The 23125-nt window shown below is 34.5% G+C and overlaps 1 protein-coding gene across 1 annotated transcript in view; it reads left to right on the top strand.

Moving 5' to 3' along the window:
* Positions 1-20091, top strand: part of PRRG1 (proline rich and Gla domain 1) — an 84709-nt gene extending 64618 nt beyond the window's left edge. Inside the window, exon 4 of the mRNA XM_074214199.1 lies at positions 16626-20091. Coding sequence (XP_074070300.1) covers positions 16626-17147 — 522 coding nt within the window. The 3' untranslated portion in view covers positions 17148-20091. The remainder of the gene's footprint in view (positions 1-16625) is intronic.
* Positions 20092-23125: the final 3034 nt, after the last annotated feature.

Below are 23125 nucleotides of genomic sequence, written 5' to 3'. Positions count from 1 at the left end.
GTTCAATCTCAAAAAAATAATTCTTCTTATGCATGATTAAAGTAAGGTAAGCCTAATACTTTATGCAGTAGTCCTCTTTAGAAATAAATCATTTTCTCAGAATAGCCATACGTAATTGTTGCAGTGGAAAGCCAAGACTTCTGAGTGTTTGAGGTGTTTATTGCCAAGTGAGTTAAATGAGCATAAGTGCCATGGTCTGAAAAGACATTTGCATTTGACAAGAATATTTACCATGTTACCTTAGCCTGTCCCAGTTAAATTTCTCACAGTAGTAGCATGTGGCTGTGGCATATGTCCTATCTGTCAGTCTTGGACTTGCAAACAGCAGACAGGTGGTGAGAGACAGTTCCTGAGTTCTCAGTCTTTTCTCTGCCTCGAGAAACTGGCAGGTTGGAAGATTTGGTGTTGTGTGTACTCTGTTGGGGCTCATGCACCAAAAGTTGAACATCATCCTGGAAAACCCAGGGTGCTCAGGTTGTGTTTGTGTATTCATTTATTTGCTTGTGGGTTTGAAATTATGTTTTTATGTCAGAAAATGTTCTTCTTCTTCCCTGCTGGTTTTTGCAATATTTAAAAATTTGTGATGCAAGGTAGTTTAGCCACATGATAGAAACCAGAGCTAAAAAACACCAAGACAATTCCCAAGCATTTAATTAATAGTCAAATGATTCTTTTATGATGAATTTTGCTTGAGATCACATCAAATATATAAATATTCTTGGACATACATAATGTTAGCATAATTCAATGAAGGTATTAACAAATGTCAATAAATTTTAAAAAATCTTTTTTTTTTGTGACTATTGGAGGTCCCAAATTTATGATTTCATCGGTGTGGTTAACTCATGGTTGAAAAAGTTCCCTCCATTCAGGCAGATATGTTATTTGTCCTAGTAAGGAATTTAGCACACTTCCTGCCCAAATGAAAAAAACTTCCTGAGAGGTTCAAATTACCACCTGGCTAATCTATGTAAGGCTGAAAGCCAGTTTTCCTACTTTAGAGTTGGTCTATCAGCTCGCCACCAGGTGTTCAGCCCAGCTTGCATGAATCAGCACCATTCCAAGTATGTCTGGTCTTACTTCACCCAGATAAGAATGCTATGAAAAGAAAACAAAACAAAACACTAGGCCAAAAGTCCAATTTTTCCCATTGCCCCCAACAGTTCTTCTGATTTTGAGGTCTCCTCAATAAAACTGGCTTTCTTGCCTTTCTTTCTATTGACTGCCCATTTGTGTTATGTTTCCTTGTACAGCACTTTCAAATCCTGAACCTTGAATCACCCCTGCTGATTATTAATTTTCATTGGGAGCATTTATATTTTGAATTGACAATCCCTAGAAAATCAGAGCTTGATTTTATTTTGGATTTATTTTGGTTTTGCCTTTTGTTTTTTCTTATGTTGATTGTCAGAATTTAAGAAAGAATTGGGGAAAATATTAAAAATGCAGATTAAATTTTAGTGCATGCTTTTTTTTCTTCTTGAGAAATGATTGTCAATCATTTGCTTAACCTTCAAACAGTATGAAGACAATCTGTAATTTAGTCTTGCCTAGATCATTGAAAGTTTACAAGACTTGCTTATTTGAGGTCACACTGATATTATATTGAGCCTAGGTCTTCTAGACCTGAAGGCTGACCCTTATGCCTTTGCATGGAGCCTGTTCTGCTCACCTCATCCTTAGTTACTATATTCTCTTTATCCCTGTTATTTTATATGTAGTTTGTATTATATATTGTATAATACATTTCAAGATAGAGAATGTGAGCAATGCAGACAAAAGGGTTTATTCTTTTAAATGTTTATTTTATTTTTTCCAATTATATGCAAAAGTAATTTTCAACATTTACCTTTTTTGTAAGTTTTTGAGTTCCACATTTTTCTATTTCCCTTTCTTCCCCTTCTCCACAATAGCAAGTAATCTGATCTCAGGAGAGTTGCTAAGTCTATTCTTTTAGTTAAATGAGTTTTCTGGATCACTTAAACTTTTCATAATGGGATCATTTTATCCTATTTTGTGTCAGCCTTGCAGATGAGTGTCCACCTATTTGCCAAGATTGAAAATAGTTATCATAGTAAGCCTCAGTTTCCTCATCTTTAAAGCAAAGATTTTGATGTGTCCATAAAATGTGTAATTGTTGTTGAGATCCAGCAAGATATATAAAAATATCTATCTGAAAATCTAGTTACAAGACTACATTTCTGTTTATTTATATGGACATCTTTACCTACCTCTTCCCTACCTTCCACATTTGAAATGCAGCTCCATTAGTAGAATGTGGTATAGGTTAAGCAGGAAATAACATTTTGCATGTACTAGCATGTTTAACTTATTTCAATATTAGTCATATTGTGAAAAAAGAATCAGAACAAAAGGGAAAAAGAGACATGAGGAAGAAAAAATATAAAGCAAGTTTTAAAATAGTATGCTTCAGTCTATTCAAACTAAAGTTTTTTCCTCTGGATGTGGATAGCATTTTCTATCATAAGTCTTTTTAGGATAATTAAGTGTTTATTTTTCTTCTTGTATTTATATCCCCAGTATTCAATGCCTCACTTTATTAAAGATGCCTTACACTGTCCATATCCAGAAAAATAACTGATAAATAGAAGTATGTATTGCATGATTTTGCATATTTATATCTATTTATGTCTAATGGTAACTATCTGGGGGGGGAATAGGTGAAGAAGGAAAAAAAAATTACACAATTTTAATGCATATTTGAAAGTAATAGCAGATTTGCAGTTTTCATGTAATAATCATCTTTTTTATTATATTGTTATGGGAATACTTGTTTTATTCCATAACTGAAATAAAATAAATATATAAAATATAAAATTCTTATTGAATTCATTTACCCTATGGTGCCAATTAATCAGATTTTACTAATTTGCAGCTTTACTTTGCCTTTTGTTGAGTTGGATAGTCAATTTTGAAAGTATCTAAATTGCTGCTAAGTATTAGTTTTTATTGATTGGCCCAGTGTGATACATGAACTTGACATTTTGTTGTAGCTAGCAAAAAATACTTTTGTTAGGACTTAGATCATCTTGTAAATTTTTTTCTATATGCATTTTGAAACAATAATGATCACAAGTGAGTTGCTAAGTATCCTCTTTCAGTGTAAATGTGTACATTTTCTGAATCACTTAAACTTTTCATAATGGAATCATTTAGTCCTATTTTGTAACAACCTTGCCGATGAGTATTCACCCACTTGCCAAGATTCAAAATAGTTATTATATCATTTCTCATCTTTAAAACAAGGATTTTGATGTGTATGTTCCATATAAGGTGGGATTGTTGTTGAGGTCCAGCAAGATATATGGAAATATTTTATGAACCACAGAAATACCTTAGAAATGTGATCTGAGATGGTAAAGGCATCCTAGGCTGTTGTATCCATTTTGGTTAAGAGATAGCTGGCAGTCATTTCCCCTAATTACTCTGGAGCTCATGTAAAACACTCCCTGTTTCCAGAGAAGGAAGAAGGAAGGAATTGAAAGGTAGTATTAATAGATTACAAGATTTATAAATAGAAGAAAGAATTTGGCAAATTACTTGAACTTTCATAGGCTGCTTGTGAAAACTCAAACAGGCACATTTTGAAAATCTAGCTACAAGACTATATTCTGGCCTTTCTGGTCTTATGTTTTAAATCTTTCAGGTTTATTTATATGAATATCTTTATCCACCTCTTCCCTACCTTTCTCATTTGAAATTCAACTCCATTGGTAGAATGTGACATGGGTCAAGCAGGAAATAACAATCATGTCATAATTAAAAAATGAAGAACAATATGCATGTCCCAGCTAGAACTTATAGGGGAATTTTATATGAGCAAGGTAAAACTAGGATGTGGACAACCTGCCTCCTTGGCAGGGAGGGGGTTTACTATGAGATTTTAATGACTCAAGGTGTTAAGCAAATCTATTTATTGCCATGGTTGAAAGATGACTTCATTATATGCTACTCTAATAGCATGTTGGAAATAGTAGTTCATCTAGAATTCATGCTAATCAGGGACAGGTAATATAATGGAGACCTGGTTTTTGTCCTAATTCAGTCACTTACTGTGTGGTCTTAGGTAAATCACACATTTAAAATTTCAGGTCCTCACTTTCTTGAAATGAGGGAATTTAAGTTTGATATAAGGGAAGAGACAAGGATTTATGCCCCTGCTGTGTGTTATTTCATGTGATTTTCACAACAGCCCTGGGAGATAAGTATTATGATTCCCCATGTTACAGTTGAAGAACCCAAGGCAGACTTGGATAAATGACTTGCCCAAGGTCTCAGCTAAAAAAAGTGTTTAAGGCTAGATTTGAACTCAGTTCTTCCTAACCCAGGCTTACTGCTCTGTTCAATGTGCTACCTGGCTACCTCTAAGTAGCTAATAAAATATAAACATGATAAAAATTTTTTGTTTGTTTTTTGCAAGGCAGTGGGGTTGAGTGACTTGCTCAATCACCAAGCTAGAAAAAACAGTAATAAAATTCAACTGGAGCAACAAAAGGGCAAGAATAGCAAGGGAACTGATGAAAAAAAAATGTAAAGGAAGGTGCCCTAACTCTACCAGATCTAAAACTACACTATAAAGCAGCAGTCATCAAAACTGCTTGTACTGGTTAAGAAATAGAGTTATGGATCAGTGGATTAGGATAGGTTCAAAAGAAACTGCAGTAAATGACTACAGCAATCTACTATTTGACAGACCTAAAGACATCAGCCTCTGGGATAACAACTCAGTATTTGACAAAAATTGTTGGGAAAACTGGAAAGTAGTATGGCAAAAACTAGGCATAGATCCACATCTCACACCCTATACCAAAATAAGGTCAAAATATGTACAGAATTTAGACATAAAGATCAATACCATAAATAAATTAGTAGACCAAAAATACTCTTAACTATCTGATCTATGGAAAAGGGATAAGTTTGTGACCAAAAAAGAATTAAATCACATTATAAACTATAAAATGAATGATTTTGACTATATTAAAAAGGTTTTGCACTACTATAATCAATTAGGAGGAAAACTGGGAAACAATTCACAACTAGGAGTTCTGATAAAGGTCTCATTTCTAAAATATATAGAGAATTGCATCAAATTTATAAGATCACAAGTCATTCCCCCAATTGATAAATGGTCAAAGGATATGAACAGACAGTTTTTGAATGAAGAAATTAAAGCTATATATATAATCATTAAAAAAATGCTCCAAATCACTATTAATTACAGAAATGCAAATTAAAATAACAATGAGGGATCATCTCACATCTATTAGATTAGCCAAGATGAGAAAAGGGAAGATGATCAATGTTGGAGAGATTGTGGGAGGATTGGGATATTGATGCATTGCTGGTGGAGTTGTGAATAGATCCAATCTTTCTGGAGAGCAATATAGAACCTATGCTCAAAGAGCAATAAAACTGTTCATACCCTTTGACACAGCAATTCCAATTCTAGGTCTATATCCAGAAGAAATTGTAAAAAATGGGGGAACTCATACACATTCAAAAATATTTATAGCAGCTCTTTTTGTAGTGGCAAAGAATTAGAAATTGAGGGGATGCCCATCAATTGGAGAATGGTTAAACAAGTTATGGTACATGAATACTATGGAATATTATTGTTTTATGAGAAACCATAAATGGTTGTACTCTAGAGAAGCATGGAGTGACTTAAGGGATCTGATGCTGAGCCAAGGGAGTAGAACCAAGAGAACAGTGTACACATCAACAATAATATTGTGAGATGAACAACCTTGATGGAAGCAGCTCCTCTCAGCAGTTCAGAGAGCTAGGACAACTATATTTGTGACTGGTTATGGACTATATTATCCCCAACCAGAGGAAGGAAAACAAAACAAAAGAAAACATACACAAAAAACCAACCCTTCCAAATCTGATGAACACTTTATAAAATTATCTCTTATGTGTCTCTTTCCCTTAATCCTAATTCCTCATGCCAAAAATTACTAATTTGTAAACCTGTTTATCAAAACTTGCATGTAAAATGCTAACTTGACTGTTCCCTGCTGAGGGGAGAGGGGTAGGAAGGGAGGGTGGAAGGAAATTTTGTAACTTGGAAATATGCATGTACATTTGGATGAAAATAAATCAATATTTTTTTTAAAAAAAAGCTTGCCCAAGGTCACACAGCTAAGTAAGTATTAACTGTCAGAATTCTGATTTGAACTCAGGTCCTCTTGACTCCAGAATTGGTGCTCTATCCCTTGCATCACCTAGCTGACCCAGGACATGACAAATATTTCTAGTAATGTTGAACTTCCCCTGCCCACATCTTTTCTTTTTTATTCTCCTTTTAGGGTGAGTCATATATTTTTTGAATGTTGGTTAGGAATAAATCAACTCAATTGGTGGGTCTGCAAATCATGGATGAAGAAGGTAGATTTTGAAATCTGACACTATCAATTTACTAAATGCTTCACTACCTCCCCCTCTTTATGTTTGACTTCTTGTTATCTCCTTGCTTCTTTTCACTGCTTACATTTTTTGGCCTTTTATGTAATTTACAGTCTAGACACACTGGCCTAGTTGCTGTTCTCTGTATTTAATGTGACATCTCCCACCTCCTGTCCTTTGCTCAAGTTGCTCCTCACATCTGGATTGCTCTCCCTATTCATCAACCATTCTGGAACCAATTTTCTTTTCAAAAAGTGACTCTCAGGAAATTCTCTTATGACTTTAAGTTCTAGAGCAAGCCACTGAACTGGATTGGCAGTGGGAATTTTTCCATAGAGAATTTCCTGATAGTACTGAAATGTTAAGTCACTTATCTAATGTCACAGTACATAAATATATATATATATATATATATAATCACATATAAAACCTGAATCCAGATATTTTTGACTCTTAAGACTGGTTCTATATGTAATATGTTATGTTGTGTGACTATGTCTTGCAGAAGACAATAGATCTTCTATGCAAAAGATATCTCACATAGTAATTAATTAGCAAATGCTTATCAAATTGAATTTTGGTATTTTAAACTGACCCTTTGCTACTTAGAAGCAAATTGTACTAGACAGAGTTTATATTTGATCCAAGAAACAATCAGGAACCTTTGTAGTTTATTAAGTAAGGGAGAGGCTAGTCCAGGGGTTTAGATTTGGAAATGGAATAAAGTGGGATTCTTGTGATCCATATAACAAATATTAAAAAAAATTTGCTTAGTTTCCACAATATGGAAAAGATATTATTCAGTTTAATGTGTAGCACTGATTTAGTTCAGTCCCATTTCTCTGCCTTTTGCAGGCCCTGTTAGCTCATTCTCAAACCTAAACCATTGGATCAACCTGAAGAATGCAGAAATCACATTAAAACTTCCCTGAATATATTTGATTTGGAGCATGGGTGTCACCCAACTTTTTCTTTTTTCCTTAGTGATAGCTAAACTGAAGAAAAATTAAATTGTGATTTTTTTTTGGTTTTGTTTTTTCCAAGACAGTGGGGTTAAGTGACTTGCCCAAGGTCACACAGCTAAGTAATTATTAAGTGTCTGAGGTCAAATTCAAACTCAGGTCCTCCTCACTCCAGGGCCAATGCTCTATCCACTGTGCCACCCAACTGCCCCATCCTCCAACTTTTTAACTCTTCTGGGTCATATTGCCCAACAAAATATTGTCAAGGATAGCATACAGAATATAATTTTTATTTATAGATACAACATATTACCAATGGGTATAATAATCAAATTTAATGCCACATGAGTGGGCTTTGAGGGCCACATGTGGCCCACAAGTTGGACACACCTGAGATGATGTGGAATAGAAGAAATAACAAAATTCCTGATAGCCATATCCCCCCTGTGAGATTCCATGATCCTCTGAGTCTAAGCCAGGAAGGGTTCATCCAGTAGAATAGAATTTCCTTTGTGACAATCTGAAATTTTGTTGATGATTTATAGCCACTCAACATACTCAGTTAGATGATGAGAATATTTGCAAGACAGCCAAGAGTTTACCTAAGAAAAATGAACTAGAAATGTGGAGAGAAGAAAGAAAAAGGAGCCCCATCCAAATTCTATGCATATTCTAGTTGATTGATTGATTGGATGGTAGAGGACTCTTAAGCCAATTATAATTTCAAGGAAGGAGTTGTGGATTTCAGACACTGGAGCACCTCAAAGGGAGAGGGATTGCCAAGGAGCAGTAGGTTTCTGGCATCCCTCAAATCAGATTTCATGGGAAGCTGCCTATTTTGCCTACATTCATCAAGGGTCATCAAACTCAACCTCATCATTTTGCAGTTGAGAAAAATGAGGCCCAGAAAGGTTAAATTGTAATTTAAGAATTACAATTCTTGAAAGAATTGTAATTTCAAAGGCTTCATATTCCAAAGTCCCAAGATGATATTTAGAGGTAAAATGAATTAAATCAATTGTTAATTACAGTGCCCGATTAACCCAGATCCTGTAATAGTGTATAGTATCATTAAATTTTCACATTGAGTTATTCTTTTCCATTTCAACTTTTTGCCACTTTAAGATTACACCTGGTATTAATCCTAAGTAGTTGAATTTTCCTATTAAGAATTTTAATTTTTTATTAGTTTACCTCATAGTTTTCTCTTTTTCACATCTTTCCCCCCTCTTATGCTTTCCTAGTCTCCTTTTTGAAAGAGAAAAATGATCTGATTAATTCTATCTGAATAATTCTGTCATATTCATAACTTTATTTGATAATTTCAGAAAAAATGCTTTTAAAGAGAGGGCAGTATTTAAACAAAGGAATAAATTGTGAATTTCAGGCAATGGAGCATTCTAAGAGGGAGATTGCCAAGGAGCAGGAGGCTCCTGGCACCCCTCAACTCAGACTTCATGAGAAGCTGCCTGTTTTGCCTACATTTGTTCAACATCATCATTTTGCAGAGGAGAATGCTGAAGCCCAGAGAAATTAAAATATTTTGTCTAAGGTTCACACATGTACTTATTATTGGGGTAGAAAATATTGGGGGTAGAAATGATCCTTTCCCACGGTCTTTCTTGAAGTTCAGGAAGGAAAAGAAAAGTAATGTTGGCTCTGCAGCAGAATACATTTTTAGTGTTTTCTATTCTCAACATGAAACAATCAATAGAAAATCTATCCCATTTGCTATCTAGGTCCTGAACTGATGCAGTTGTGATGAGACCTGTTTGTTGAAATGTTAGGGCAAAATGCCCAGCTGTGATTTTTAAAGCAATGTATCTGTGAATCCTTCTTGTCTTGATTCATTTTCCCAGTGATAATTTATTTCCTTTTCTTAGGCTGTAGGTAGAGAAGACAAAATAGAAATAACTAAAAACCTCCTGATCATTCTTTGATAGATCTTATTTTCCACCCCCCCTCCAAACCTCACACCTCACTTTTTTTCCCTTAAGGATTTATTGATGTTTTGTTTTGTTACATGACTTTCATTTCCAAATAAACCCCCATTCCCTTCTCTGACCCCCAGAGAGCCACTACTTGTAACAGAGAACTAAGAAAAATATTTTGATAGACTTCTAAGAAATATTTCACTTGGTTCTGAAAAGCCTCACATAAAGCTTTTGGCCAGCTGGATTTCTTTCCTTGAAAATAAATGGTTGTCAACCACTCATGACTTCAAATGGAATTTAATTTTATCATTGATATAATTTTACCTTTATCTAAAACCTTCTGAGACTTTAATGAGAGTCTTCTTTCCTTTAAATAAATATTGTATTTGGTACTTTAAGGTGACTATTACTATAGAAGTGTTTAATTGCACAATCAGAATTTCAGCTGGTTATTTTCATCCTTTCAAAGTGTTGCCCTAATATGCTTTCAATGTCACATTCATAGATATGAAGTACTCTCAAAGTTTTTCTCACTTTTTTTTTTTAACTATATGGGGTACAATGGCACATAAATTACTTGTATGAACTTTGCTTTTTTTGTTCATGTAAATAAAATATCATCTGTTCTTTAAATTCAAGCAAACTTTAATTTGATCTACAGTCTTAGGTCGAGGGGAGAATCTAATTATTGATGGCATTAATTCTGTCACCACATACTTTTTATCTAGGTAGATATGTAAGGATAGCTAAAGCTGCAAGGTTTGGTTACCCTAATTAAAGATATTATAATCCCCAGTGAAATGAACGAGCTGAATTTTTCTCTTGAGTGTTCATTATAATTAAATGATATGAAGATTGAGTTTTCCAGGAAAAAGATAAATTGAGAACTGTCTAATAGAGTAATTTTCTTTAGAGCTTTATGTTTTAAGGAAAAAGGACTGAATTTTTCTTTGGGTAATAGAGTTGGGATGGGTAGGAGAAGAGTATGGAAGTACATGAGCTAAAAAGTAGAAATTTACATAAATTTAGTAGATCAAGACTGGAAATTTCCATAGAGAAATGAGACTATGTCCAGTGACTTTCATTTAGTGGGTGTCTTGCTGTATGAATGAGAATATATAGAAGACATTGAGGATACAGGGAGACTTTTTCTTTTCTTATCTTAGCAGTGACTCATATTTATAAAACATAAAATATTATAAAATATAACTTTTACCATCATAGAAGCTGCTCTTCTCTCTTTGCCCTTTGAAGGAATGGATTTTTTTTTTTAGGTTTTTTGCAAGGTAAATGGGTTTAAGTGGCTTGCCCAAGGCCACACAGCTAGGTAATTGTGTCTGAGACTGCATTTGAACCCAGGTACTCCTGACTCCAAGGCCGGTGCTTTATCCACTACGCAGCCCCTGGATTATGTTTAATGTTTAATAACGAACCCATTGTTTCAATACTCTGAATTTATCCAATTAATTTTCTTGGTCCTCATCAATATTTCAAAATCTTTCTGAATTAAGATGTCATACAGTATGCATGTATACTATATATCTAGTTTACCTCTTTCTACATATGTGTATATTATATATCTAAATTTTTGAAATAATAAGTTTCCTCCCCTTTCTTACTTTCTCTTCTTGTGAATTCCTTTTTCTTTTTTCTTAAGAAAACAACAATGCATCTCATTCCTCCCACCCCCCCTACTTTGCTCTATTTGTCTTAATTTTTTCTTTTCCTTTCTTTCTTTCTCTTTCCTTCCTTCCTTCCTTCCTTTTCTTTCTTTCTTTCTTTCTTTCTTTCTTTCTTTCTTTCTTTCTTTCTTTCTTTCTTTCTTTCTTTCTTTCTTTCTTTCTTTCTTTCTAGGCATTGGGGTTAAGTGACTTGCCCAAGGTCACACAGCTAGATAATTAAGTGTCCCCAGTCTCCTGACTCCATAGCCCAATGTGCTATCTACTGCGCCACCTAGCTGCCCCTTATTTAATTTTCTTTATTACCTTTGAGGACATTAAGGTTCTAAAGGGGAAACTATATTTTCTAGAAACTAATTAGAATTTGAAGATAATTTTATAGCCTCTTCCATTTTCTGAAATATATTTATCTTTCTAGGTTTCTCTTAATATCTGTGTTTGCATTTCCATGTTTCTTTCCAGCTCTGGTACCTTCATCAGCAATGCTTGAGAAACATTTATTTACTGTAAATGTTATTTTTTCCCCTACCTGTAGGATTGTACTCAAGTTTATTTTAAGAATAAGTTCTCTGTAGTTGCAAGACCTTATCATTTGCCTTTTGGAATATCATATTTCAAGATCTTCTTTCATATATAGTTGTAGCTTTGTCCTTGAATTCTTTTTTTCTGACTACTTGGAATATTTTTTTTTCTTTGACTGGGAAGCTTTGTACTTTGTCTATAATATTCCTGAGGGTTTTCATTTTGAAGTTTATTTCAGAAGATTTTTGGATTCTTTTTTCACTTTGCCCACTGGTTCTACTAGATCTGTGAAGTTTTCATTTGTGATTTCATGAAATAAAATAAACAAGCTTTTTGGCAGAGGGGGAAGAGATCATGATTTTCTAGTTTTTAGATTTTCTTTCCATTTCTTTTACATGTCTGTTGTTTTTGATAACCAATATTTTATGCTTTTTAAAAAAATCTCTTGTTTCTGTTTTTTCCAATTTTCAAGGAGTAAGCTTTACTACTTTTGGTTCTAAGCTACTAACTCCTTCATATTATTTCATTTATAACTCATTTCATTTATGATTTTATTTTTCTCTTTATTTCTTCCAGGTATTCTTATAGTCCTTGTTTTCAAGTCATTTCTTCCCCTCCCCTCCCCCAGGATTATGTTTAAAATTTTGATGTTATCATCTTCCAGATTTTCCTTTTGAGAGATTTTTGTTCCATAGTAAATCATAGCTTTTGGTTAAATTTTCTGGTTTAGTCATCTCTCTAACCTCATTTTGAATTGTGATATTGTGTGGGGGTGGGGGGGAGCTCTTCCACCACTTGTACACTTGGATGGTGTAGTCAATGTCCTAATCTCACTTTTCTGGGGTTCTGCTTCTGTTTTTCATTTCCTTTAGTGTATCTATACTCAGAACACTGACAGGCTTCATCCTGTGTTGCTTTTCCTGATATCAAGGCACTGTATTATCTGGAGTTTCAAGATCAGGATTTTAGCTGGTCTTTCCCTTCTGTGACAGTCATAGTACTGTCACAAGTGCCCATTTGGGGTGCTCCTGTGGGGTTCCAGGCTATTTATTACTACTAGGAACCTCTAGGGATACTCATAGGTTTCTGCTATTTATGTAGTCCTAGGCTGAATGAAAGCACTTACTAATGTTTCTTTTTGTAGTTCTTGGTTGTTATTCAGTCTGATACTTTCTAGACATGTGTTGGAATAAAAGTGATCTCCTTTGTGATCTATCTTGGTTATTAATTTTTTATTTCCCTTCATTATATCCTCTTACACTTCTTCTAATCTTTTCTACTCATTCACCTCTTTAGAAAAAAGGAGAATGTGATCAGCGCTGTTAATCTAAATTTGAAACAGACTGCTCTCATTCCAATGCCCCTTATCTCTCTGCTGCTCTCAAAACCCAGGCCCTGGTTCATACTATGTCTTTCTTTCAATTTCTTTTTAAAATTTTTATGGTGGCGCAGCTAGATGGCACAGTGGATAGAGCTCCAGCCCTAGACTCAGGAGTACCTGAGTTCAAATCTGGCCTCAGACACTTAATAATTACCTAGCCGTGTGGCCTTGGGCAAGCCACTTAACCTCCATTGTCTTGCAAAAACTAAAAAAAAAAATCTTTATGGGAATATTTCTGGTTTATGCTTATTAATGTGATGGTTATATATTCTATCTTAGTTGATCCTTATAAGTCCAAAGGGTAAAACCCCCAAAAGTAACTCAGTTGTGCCCAATACTTGAGAAAGAAGAGTTTCAGAGAACTCAAAAGAGTATCTGGAAAAAATGAAGGAAGAGAAGAAAAATGAACTTTCTTAATGAAACAAAAATTCTGGACTGGTAAAAAAAAACTGCAAGGGGAATAAATACTCTTGAATGGAATGACATTGTTAGGTTCTTTCTCTTATATCTGGCGCTTCTCCCTTTGGCTTCAACCTCCTCTGGTAAGTCTACACTTCAGGATCCTCCACCACAGCACTGGTTATCTTGTATCCATGGCTTTCCTGGTCAGAGTTCTGAGGACTTCTTTACTCCCTGGAATGTTCCTGATTTTAGCATTAGCAGATTTGTGCTGGCTGCTCTGCACATTCTTCTTATATATATATATACTTTTATATCTTTTATATCTCCTACATCTTCTTTGGGTGTCCTTTTTGTGCAGTTCTGGCCTGGATAGAGTTTACTGTTTTTTGGGGGTTGTTTTCCCTCTTCGGATTTCTTTTTTGTTATTTAGTCTATTTCCTGTTTTAGATTTGTACTGGACTATATTTGAGAGATTTGGGTGCTTTTGTCACATTTTGGTTTTTATAGCCAGATTATTTTCTTAAAATTCAATTTGTTGTGATTGGTGATGCTAACCTAGCTTCTCAGTCACTACTAAGCAGGAGTAACTTGGATTATGTAAATGTATATATTAATGTTAGCAATTTCTATATTTATAATGTTTTATAGTCAATAAGTACTTCACATTTATTTTGATATTTCCAGGGCAGCTAGGTGGCACAGTGGATAGAGTGCTACACCTGAAAGCAGGAAGACACAAAATCAAATCCAGCTTCAAGACACTTAATAGCTATGTAACCCTGGGCAAGTCACTTAATCCTGTTTATCTCAGTTTCCTCATTCATAAAATGGGCTGGAGAGGGAAAAAAAATGATAAACAACTCTATTACCTTTACCAAGAAAATTCCAAATGAGGTGAAGAGTCTGAAACAACTGAAAAATCAAGAAATGCTTTGAAGTGGATAGTGCAAATATTATAATTCCCACTTTACAGACAAGGAGTCAGAATCTCAGAGAGGTTGCACCCTGGATTATTTGGATATAAAGCTTCTGACTCCTGTTTCACTGCTGATAGAATGCCATTCTGCCTTGGTAAACTGGCTATTGTTCTCAGTAAGTCAGTGCGCCACCTGCACTGTGTGGTTTAAGTACTGGGAAGGTAAAGAATGGCAAAAAAGACTATTCAAGTGGTGATGGGGTATTTTTCTAGGTGATTGGAAATAAAGTAAAGCACTTATGTTCCACCCATTGTTTAAAATTGTCACATGAAATCCCTAAGGTAGCTTAAAATCTCTAAGGAGATAATAGAGAATGGACTACCTGAAAAATGAAGATTGACATGAAATATATATCAGGAATTTGCATCATCACTTTTATGGGACTAGCTCTGGAATCAAAAGATCTGCATTGAAATCCTCCTGATATTTATTATATTTTGGTCTAGATCTCAATTTCCTTATCTGTAAAGTGGAGAATTTGTACTAGACAGCTACTGGGATCCTTCTGATTATCTTGTAATCTTACAATAATCCACACCATTAATAGTTTCATGAGTTGCTTTGGCTGAAAGGATTCGTCACCTGAGAGCCAACCCCATAATGTTTAATAAATCTTTCTGGACTTAGCTAGTTTGATTGGACAGCATATTAGAGTATGTTGTTGAGAGCCATTAAGGATTATACTTGCCTGAAATATTTATCCATTTGTGCATTGTTCAAAATATTATTCTTTGTATTTTTCTTTGTTCTATTAAGCTTTATGTTTGTCATGCTTTTATGTTTAATGTCATTAAACTTGGTGAAATTATGTTGATGTTATGTGCTAGTTTTGGAGATGCTTAAAAAGGCCCAGTGTTCTCTGTTACTGAATCTTTTTTATTGTTGAAGAAAAAGAAAATCTAAATGTATTTAAGAATCTACTGCTAATTTCTGTGCTGATCATTTCCAATTTGCATTTATAGAATTTTATAGAATATTTGTAGAATGTTAAATAACTCAAAATTTTCATGTTTACAGTTAAATGTTATAGATTTTTTTTGTCACCAATTTTTGGCAAAATTATGAAAAAAAATCTAGATTTCTAATGCAGATGACCCTTTGGAGTGATTACTTATTTTTTATAAATTGTTTCTTTTTTCCAAAGGATTCACAACTGTTTTCTCTTAAGTAGAAACTTCTCTGGTGCATTAAAAAAAATTTATACACATCTTCAAGAGCACCTTGTTTTTTTTCTAAAAGCAAGAGGCAACTGTATAAAATATCCTGTTACTGATTTTATAATTAAGAGAAAAAATGAATTATTAAATGATTAAATTTTCTCTACTAGTGATCACAAAACGCAAAAAGGTACATTTGTGTTGCACTTATGCTACTTCTCATTTCCATATGAATCATCTGATTGGGGCTGTGTACATTTCCTCATACACTTCATCATCATCATCATCTACATATTTGAAATATTCATAATAGCAGCAGTAAACGTACATCAGTTTCTTAGCATCATGAAATACTAGCACTCAAAGGATAGAGAAAGAAAGAGGACTACAGAGGCAAATGATGTATGTAAAGGCTAGGCAGTGATAGAGCTGGATACTCAAAGCTACGCCTTCTGACTCTATGCTCTGTCCATTATTCTCTTCTCTTTACCAAAAAAGAAAGAGGGTTGATTTTATTTTTATTATTCTTTTTGTGACTTTTATTTTGTTCCTTAATTTTACACTGTTGATTTCAAACCTTCCTTGTTATTAAAACCAAGTCTCCATAATAGAATTCATTACCTGTAGCTTCTGCAGTTATATAATTGTAATTAACTTGGGGTATAGATAGTGGAAAGATAGGGTGATGTGGGGGGAAAGCAGAATTTTAAATTTTAAGAATGGCACAAGCAAATCAATAGTCCTTGTCACAGGGCTTCTCTGGTCCTGGGTTAATATCAAATTAGTCGATTTGAAGCAAAGACTTGATATTATAAGAAGTAATAGAGTGTTTTGTTTGAAATTCAGTTTTGTAATTTTAGGCTTCTGCTTTGTACAGATTCCTATTCACATTATTACCTTTATTTAAAAAAAAAATCTTCTAGCTAAATACAGTATAAACATAAAAAAGAACCCAGTCAGCAGAGGGATTGATTGCAAGAGAATGTAAAGAGAGGTATGGGAGAGAACACAGAATAGATTAAGGGGTAGACAGCAAGATGATTGCCATCTCCCCCCCCCCAAATTTGAATTCTCTAGCCTGGATTTAAATTTTTTATATTGTAGTTATTGAATGTTCAGCTTTTCTATTTGCTATCTTTTAACCATTTCAGTTTCTGATTTATTCTGTCTTACTGTTTTTAGAAGGAATTCTGGAACAGCTACACAAAGGAACCTCAGGGAGAAAACAGAGGAAGTAATTGGTATCCATTTTACCTTGCATTTCCATTAATCATTGGCCTTTTTGTTATTCTCCTCATCATATTCATAACTTGGAGATATCTCCTAAAAAAGAAAACACGCAGACAAACCATGTACATGAGGCGGGGAGCTCTCGAAGCTAGCAGTGATGGCCCCATGACAGACAGTAGAGGCCCTCTCCCATCTCACCTCAACATCGCTCATTCCCCACAGGAAGAACTGTTTGACAGCAGTGGGCTCTCCCCAGGATTTTTGGGCTTTGTAGGTGGGCGCTCAGATTCTGTCTCTACACGACTCTCTAACTGCGATCCACCACCTACCTACGAGGAAGCCACTGGTCAGACAAATCTGAGAAGAAGTGAAACAGAACCTCATTTAGATCCACCCCCCCAGTATGATGACATCATGAACTCCAGCTCAGCCAATGCCATTGCTATGGTACCTGTTATCACTACCATCAAGTAAAGCAGAAAAACAAGTCTTTATTTCTCTGATTCTTTTTAAACTACTAATGGGAGAATTTTATAGCACTTTATCATTGCATAATCATGCATTTGCATAATTTATTGGACCTTTGAAGTAAACCACTCCCCCCTTTCCATATCATTTTTTTCTTTGCTTTTGTTTATTTTCTTTCAGGTTTTATCAGTGCTTATTTTGGCTAGTGGGGAGAAAGGAACAGATACCCACAGCATTGTTCATATGGGAGTGCATATAAATTTCGGCTCAGTATATATGCAACTGGCTTAAAAAGCCTTAGTTACCTAAGAAGGGAGACTCACCAGAAACTGCGAAGTGTAGCATTTAACTAAATCTGCAGTTTAGAAAGCCAACAACATGCTAAATTTTGCAAGTAGGAAATTTTGCTGGACTAACTTTCCTCACTAATTTCCCATTTACCTTAAAATGAAAATGCATGCATTAATCTGAATTTAGACACTTCTGACAGAGATAGCAATAAATGATAAAGTGCTAACAACTTTTAACTAGTAAGATAATTGGTTTATGACATTTCAGGGTTTGTGGTGTATTTGGTAAAGAACCAAACAGTGTTTATGTATTTCTAGATGACTTTGGCCACATTTATACATTTCATGCTTTTTTTTTTCTTTTGCCATGAGATAATTTGTAAAATGGATATGGAAATCTATTATAGAATGATGCATTGCTCAAATTTGATCTTAATTCCCTCTTTACTTCCCCATTACCTATTAGCACCATCCCAAACTTGGCACTTCCACCATCCTCTTAGGAATATAATTAAGATTAAAAACTCTAAAAGAAAATTATTTTGTTACAGTTATAGGTTAGACTGAAGTCATTGCCTCAGGATTATAGGGAGGCAATTTCCCATAAAGTTAGATATAAAAGAATTAAAGCACTGTGATTTTTATATTGGTTTTCTATTGACAGAGAAAGATTGCAAAATCTGTGTAGTACCAGGGGCAAATTGGAATCCAGTTGCAGCCTCGTAAAGGTCTTTGATTGTGTCACCATTTTCTTTTCATTTTGTTATGTTTTGGAGGGAGCTACAAAAAGTAAGAAGTTGATGTAACACTCCCCTAGGCAGAATGTTTGAGAAAGAAATGCGAACCTGTATTGGTAGCTATGCTGTTCCCTACAGTTGAGTCTGAGTTTCTATGTTGCACTGATATGAAAATGATCAACCTATCCACCTGAATGTTTTCATGAAGCCCCACTCCTATGTTCTCAACCATTTCTCCACATCATCATAAATTCCAGTCCCCAAGAGACAAAGGGAATTGTTTCCTGAATATAAAAGAAATGTATATTTCTCATACATATAGACAAGAAAGATGATGACTCCGGACCAAGTAGGTTATGTGTTAGTGAGAAGTTTCAGCAACAATAGTCTATGTGAATCATTAATTCATAGTGCTTCCACACAGTCAAGAAGGTAAAACAAACTTCTCTTGACCTTGCCTCCAACAATGTACTTCATTCAGCCTTGATCCCACACATCTTCTACCATTTATTACTGTGCTGACATCTGGATTGCTTGCTCAGCATTAACTGTCCAAAGGCCCAGGGGAAAATTCTATAAGATTTTTAAATTCAAAAGTTACAAAACAACTCAATCATGGACTACAGCCTTGACACTAAGGACATTGTTTTCTTGAGCCTCATGAACATGACTATAAATTTACAGTAGACAGAGATGCCTTCTTTACAAATGAGAGGGCAGGACTATTTGACCTCCATGATTTCATCCAGTTCTTAATCTATATCCTATGTACCCTCAATCTTTGGCATTTTTTAGAGACTAGGTATTAGGAATTTTCACTTCAAAAGGGTTTTTTTGATGTGGTTTTTTTTTTTTTTATATTCTGTAGAAGCTGGTCAAAGCCCTTCTAAGATAATTAGTATAGTGCAGTGCTTGAGTTGAACCAGTAGCTAGAAGGAATTGAAGGACAAGAGCTGGGTATACCATAATATAGGCCTGAATTATGTTTGTTTCCCGTTTTAAGCTCCTGGGCTTAATTTTACTGCTGCTTTTTATGGATATCCAAGCTGCAATACAGAATGGATTTTGGTCTTTTGAAATAAAGGCCAGATCCTAAAATATATCAATCAGTGACTACAGCTGTTGATCAGAGAAAATCCTCTACAAGACTGATAAAAGGCAACGAGCCAGAAATGTCTGTGAAAGAGGCCAGAGGGGGAGAAAATACCACCTGTTTTGTTTAAGATTCATTTAGGATTTGGTATTTCCACTCTCATCCTGAAATAAAAATCCAGTTTTATAGACTCAATTTCTTAACATTTGCAGAAGACAAGGGGCTCATTCGATGTAGCAATATATTTTTTATGTTTATGCCTTTCCAGTCTGATTGATATTGCATTTGCCTTCAATGGTTTTTAATAAAGGTTTATTTTTGCAGAATATATTTACTACCTTTCTTAAATTAACTAAATTGAACCGTTTTTGCATTAAATAATTGAAGTAGAATTTACAGCCTTAGTCCTGGATGTTTTACATGTGCGACTGTTTGTGAACCTCTAAGACAAGCAACCTTGCCTTCTTTGAATGTAACAATGAATTGCATCATATGCAAACAATAAAGTGATTTCTGATTTTTTGATGACCCTTGTGGATAGAGGCACTGTTGTTGTTCATTCAGTAGTTGAATGATAACTTTGAGATTGATTATCTGATTGATATCTGTGGAGGTTATTCTAACTCAGTTTTGTGTAAATAACATGTATTTGATTACAAGATTTAATATTTGAAGACATTTGGTTTACATTAAATTATGGTATTTAAACATTTTACTTATGTTCATAATAGATGAGATTTTTCTTTGTGTCTGTGATTTTTGGTATGCTAAATAAAGCTATTTTTAAAACCAAGAAATTCTTTATGCCAATAAAATTATACTATATACAATTTTCTTCCAATAAATTTTTCTCTGGGGATTTTGAATTTTAGCTGACTGAATCTCTAAAATTTTCAATCTTGGAGCATATCTACAAAATTTTCCTCTTAAAGAAAGCAAAGAATAACTGGTGTGATATAACAGGCATATTTTAAATGGGAGTTTAAAATACTGAGAGAGAAAAGCACTTTTCTGTGAGAGCTGCATCAAATGATCCTGGCATGATATAAACTGGAATCACTTCTTCCAAGAAGTGTGTTTGTGTACTTTGTCAAGATCTTAGAATGACAAAAAATGAAGATACTTAAGGACTGGCTATGTTTGAAGGCTTCTCTTTAGCAGATGAAAATCAGCAGTTGAGGATGAAAATCTTGGTGACTACCAAAACTTCATTTTTTTCAGTTGAAGATGGGAAAATGGTTTGCCTTATCACAAACCAGTTTAAAAGTAAGTATTCATATTTGAGTGGTGTGGAATAAAAAGGTTTCAAATCTCTTCCTTTTCTCTTTAGATTAAGATGAAAGTTTGTTATTTTTAAAGATGGTGTGCTTTTCATAGGTAATTTAAACCACCTGCTCTTAATCTGGGGTCTGTAAACTCTTAAAAAATATTTTGATTACTATTATGACATAATTGGTACAGCTAGGTGGTGAAGTGGGTGAAATGGATGAAGTAACCCTTCTTGTGAAGACACATCTTCCTGAGTTCCAGTTTTGCCTCAGACTCTGGCTTTTAACTCTGGGAAGGCCACTTAACTCTGCCTTGATTTTCTCACCTGTAAAATGAGTTGGAGAAGGAAATGGCAAACTAAAGAGTTGGACATAACTGAACAACATGGTATAAGGGCTTTTATTCTTAATGCTATATTTTTTAATTTGATAATGTTATTCTGCAGAGGGGTCTGCGGGCTTCATCAGACTATTAAAGGGATCAATGACATAAAAAATGATGAAGAATTCCTCCTCTGGGCCATCTAGTCCAACCTCCCATCCAAAGTAGGAATACTCAGCATCCTTGACTTAGAGTCCTGCTTGTGTGGATAAATAAGCATGAAAGAGTTGAAGAAAAGCAATACAGGACAGCAAATTTTGACATGTAGCTCTTTAATGATCAAGAGAAAGCAGTACAAGTTTACAAAGCAACAAACCATTTAGTTAACATATGGTAAGTATGCAGGAAATATTCTTAAAACAAAAAAAATTCAACGGAAGTGGGGATCTCTTTCTGTATCTCTGAATATGTCAAATCAATAGCTTCTTTCCTAATCTCTCTTTCCTACCTCTCCCCTTCTTAGCCCACATTGTATATTACTGAACTGAACTCAGTAATCCTGATTAAATTATGTGATTTTTCTCCCCCTCCTTTTTGTGTGCACCTTCCCCCAGAATTTAGGCTCTCTATGGTCTCCATTAATTCTGAGCTTTGTCATAGTTGTGACTGCCTTTGATAATATGGACTTCTATATCTAATTATATATATCTATATCTTATCTTATATACCTAATTCTTATGTTCTTTAATATGTATCCTATAATTCTATTAATTGTTTATTGATTATTTCCTTTGTGCCCCTGAAAAGTTTATTTTATTATTATTATTTATTTTATTCTAGCCAGTAAGTCCTATTACTGTTATTTGATTCCTTCTCTACTTCAGCCTACTCAACCCTATTTCCCTTTAAGTTTCTATGAAAATTGCTTTCTATGTAATTTAACTTAGCAAATCTGTATGTCTATATTCTATTCCCCTTTTTGTTCATCTCCTTTTCCTAATTATTTTCTTGAGGGCAGGAACCATTGTAAATAAGAGAGAATAGAAATGCCAAATTATAATTCTCTCTTTATTCTGGTCAAATTATTTAATCAAAAGGGAATTAATTCCAATTCATTTCAACTCCAATCAGTTTTTGACTTCTGTTTGCATTCCATCAATTTTACACTTATTTTAATGTAACTACTGAAGTGTTCCATTTCAATATGTATTTTATCATCATAAGCTTCTTGAGTACAGAGGAAAATTTGGTTTATTTTATATCCTATCAGAACACTGGATACTTAATAAATGATGGACTCTGGAGCCTAAAATAACCCCATCCATGTTGTAAACCCCTTTTCTGAGACTTCTCTTTACTTACTCTGGAATTTTTAACATTGTGGGAGAAATTTTATGGCAATTTTTTATGCTACTTTAAAATTAAGCCTCTCAATTTTATCCATATATTTTTCTATCCTTAATGCAAACTAAATTTGTTTTATTCGAGTCCCTTTGTAGGTGTTGAAGCTCCCCAAAATTGGGGGGGGTTGGTTCTTAAGGAGGAGCAAAAACTGAATTAAGTTAAAAGCACATTTATTGCTGGTTTGCTAAATCTTAACCTCCAGCTAGCAGGCCTGGAGCAATCTCCAACCTGAGGGCCTGGAGGGGTGGTTACTTTTCACTTAAATGCCCCTATCCTGTCACTTTCCAGTTCATCCAACCCATGAAGGGCAACATAGAATGGGGCCAGACAAAATGTGGAAGAAGCTGAGGGAACCCCAGGGAGGTGGGGGGGGGGGGTTGAAACAGGGAAGGAAAGAAGACCTTCTAGTGAAAGGAAGAGAGGAAGAGTCTAAAGACCCAACCTAAAAATATACCTTCAGGGCCTATTCAAGGCATTACTGATCCTTTGGTTTTACTCTTCCTAGTTGTCTCTAAATAGCCTTTTCAAATGCTTATTGCTGGTATCTTGAATGGGTCTCACCCACTCTGATCAACTGGACCCTTAAAATATAGAGGAATTTCCAATCCCTTATTACAGAATTATAAAACCTTTGATTTAGACTTTCAGAGATATTGAAATTATCAGATTTAAACTCCATCAAAGCTATTCAAAGTTTGAAAACTATACATCATCAGTGATGAAACTGAATTTTGTAGTTGTTATTCCTTGCCATTATTCCTTCCATTTCTCTTCAGTCCTTAGATATTCTAATTACTATATTGCCAAATCCTTTCCCAAGATAACAACATTGAAGCACACTATCTAGCAAAACTTATGAACTTAGTGTCA

This window comes from Macrotis lagotis, chromosome 1 (assembly GCF_037893015.1).
Source record: "Macrotis lagotis isolate mMagLag1 chromosome 1, bilby.v1.9.chrom.fasta, whole genome shotgun sequence".
Taxonomy (NCBI): Eukaryota; Metazoa; Chordata; class Mammalia; order Peramelemorphia; family Peramelidae; genus Macrotis; species Macrotis lagotis.
This window is presented reverse-complemented; position numbering and strand designations above follow the sequence as displayed.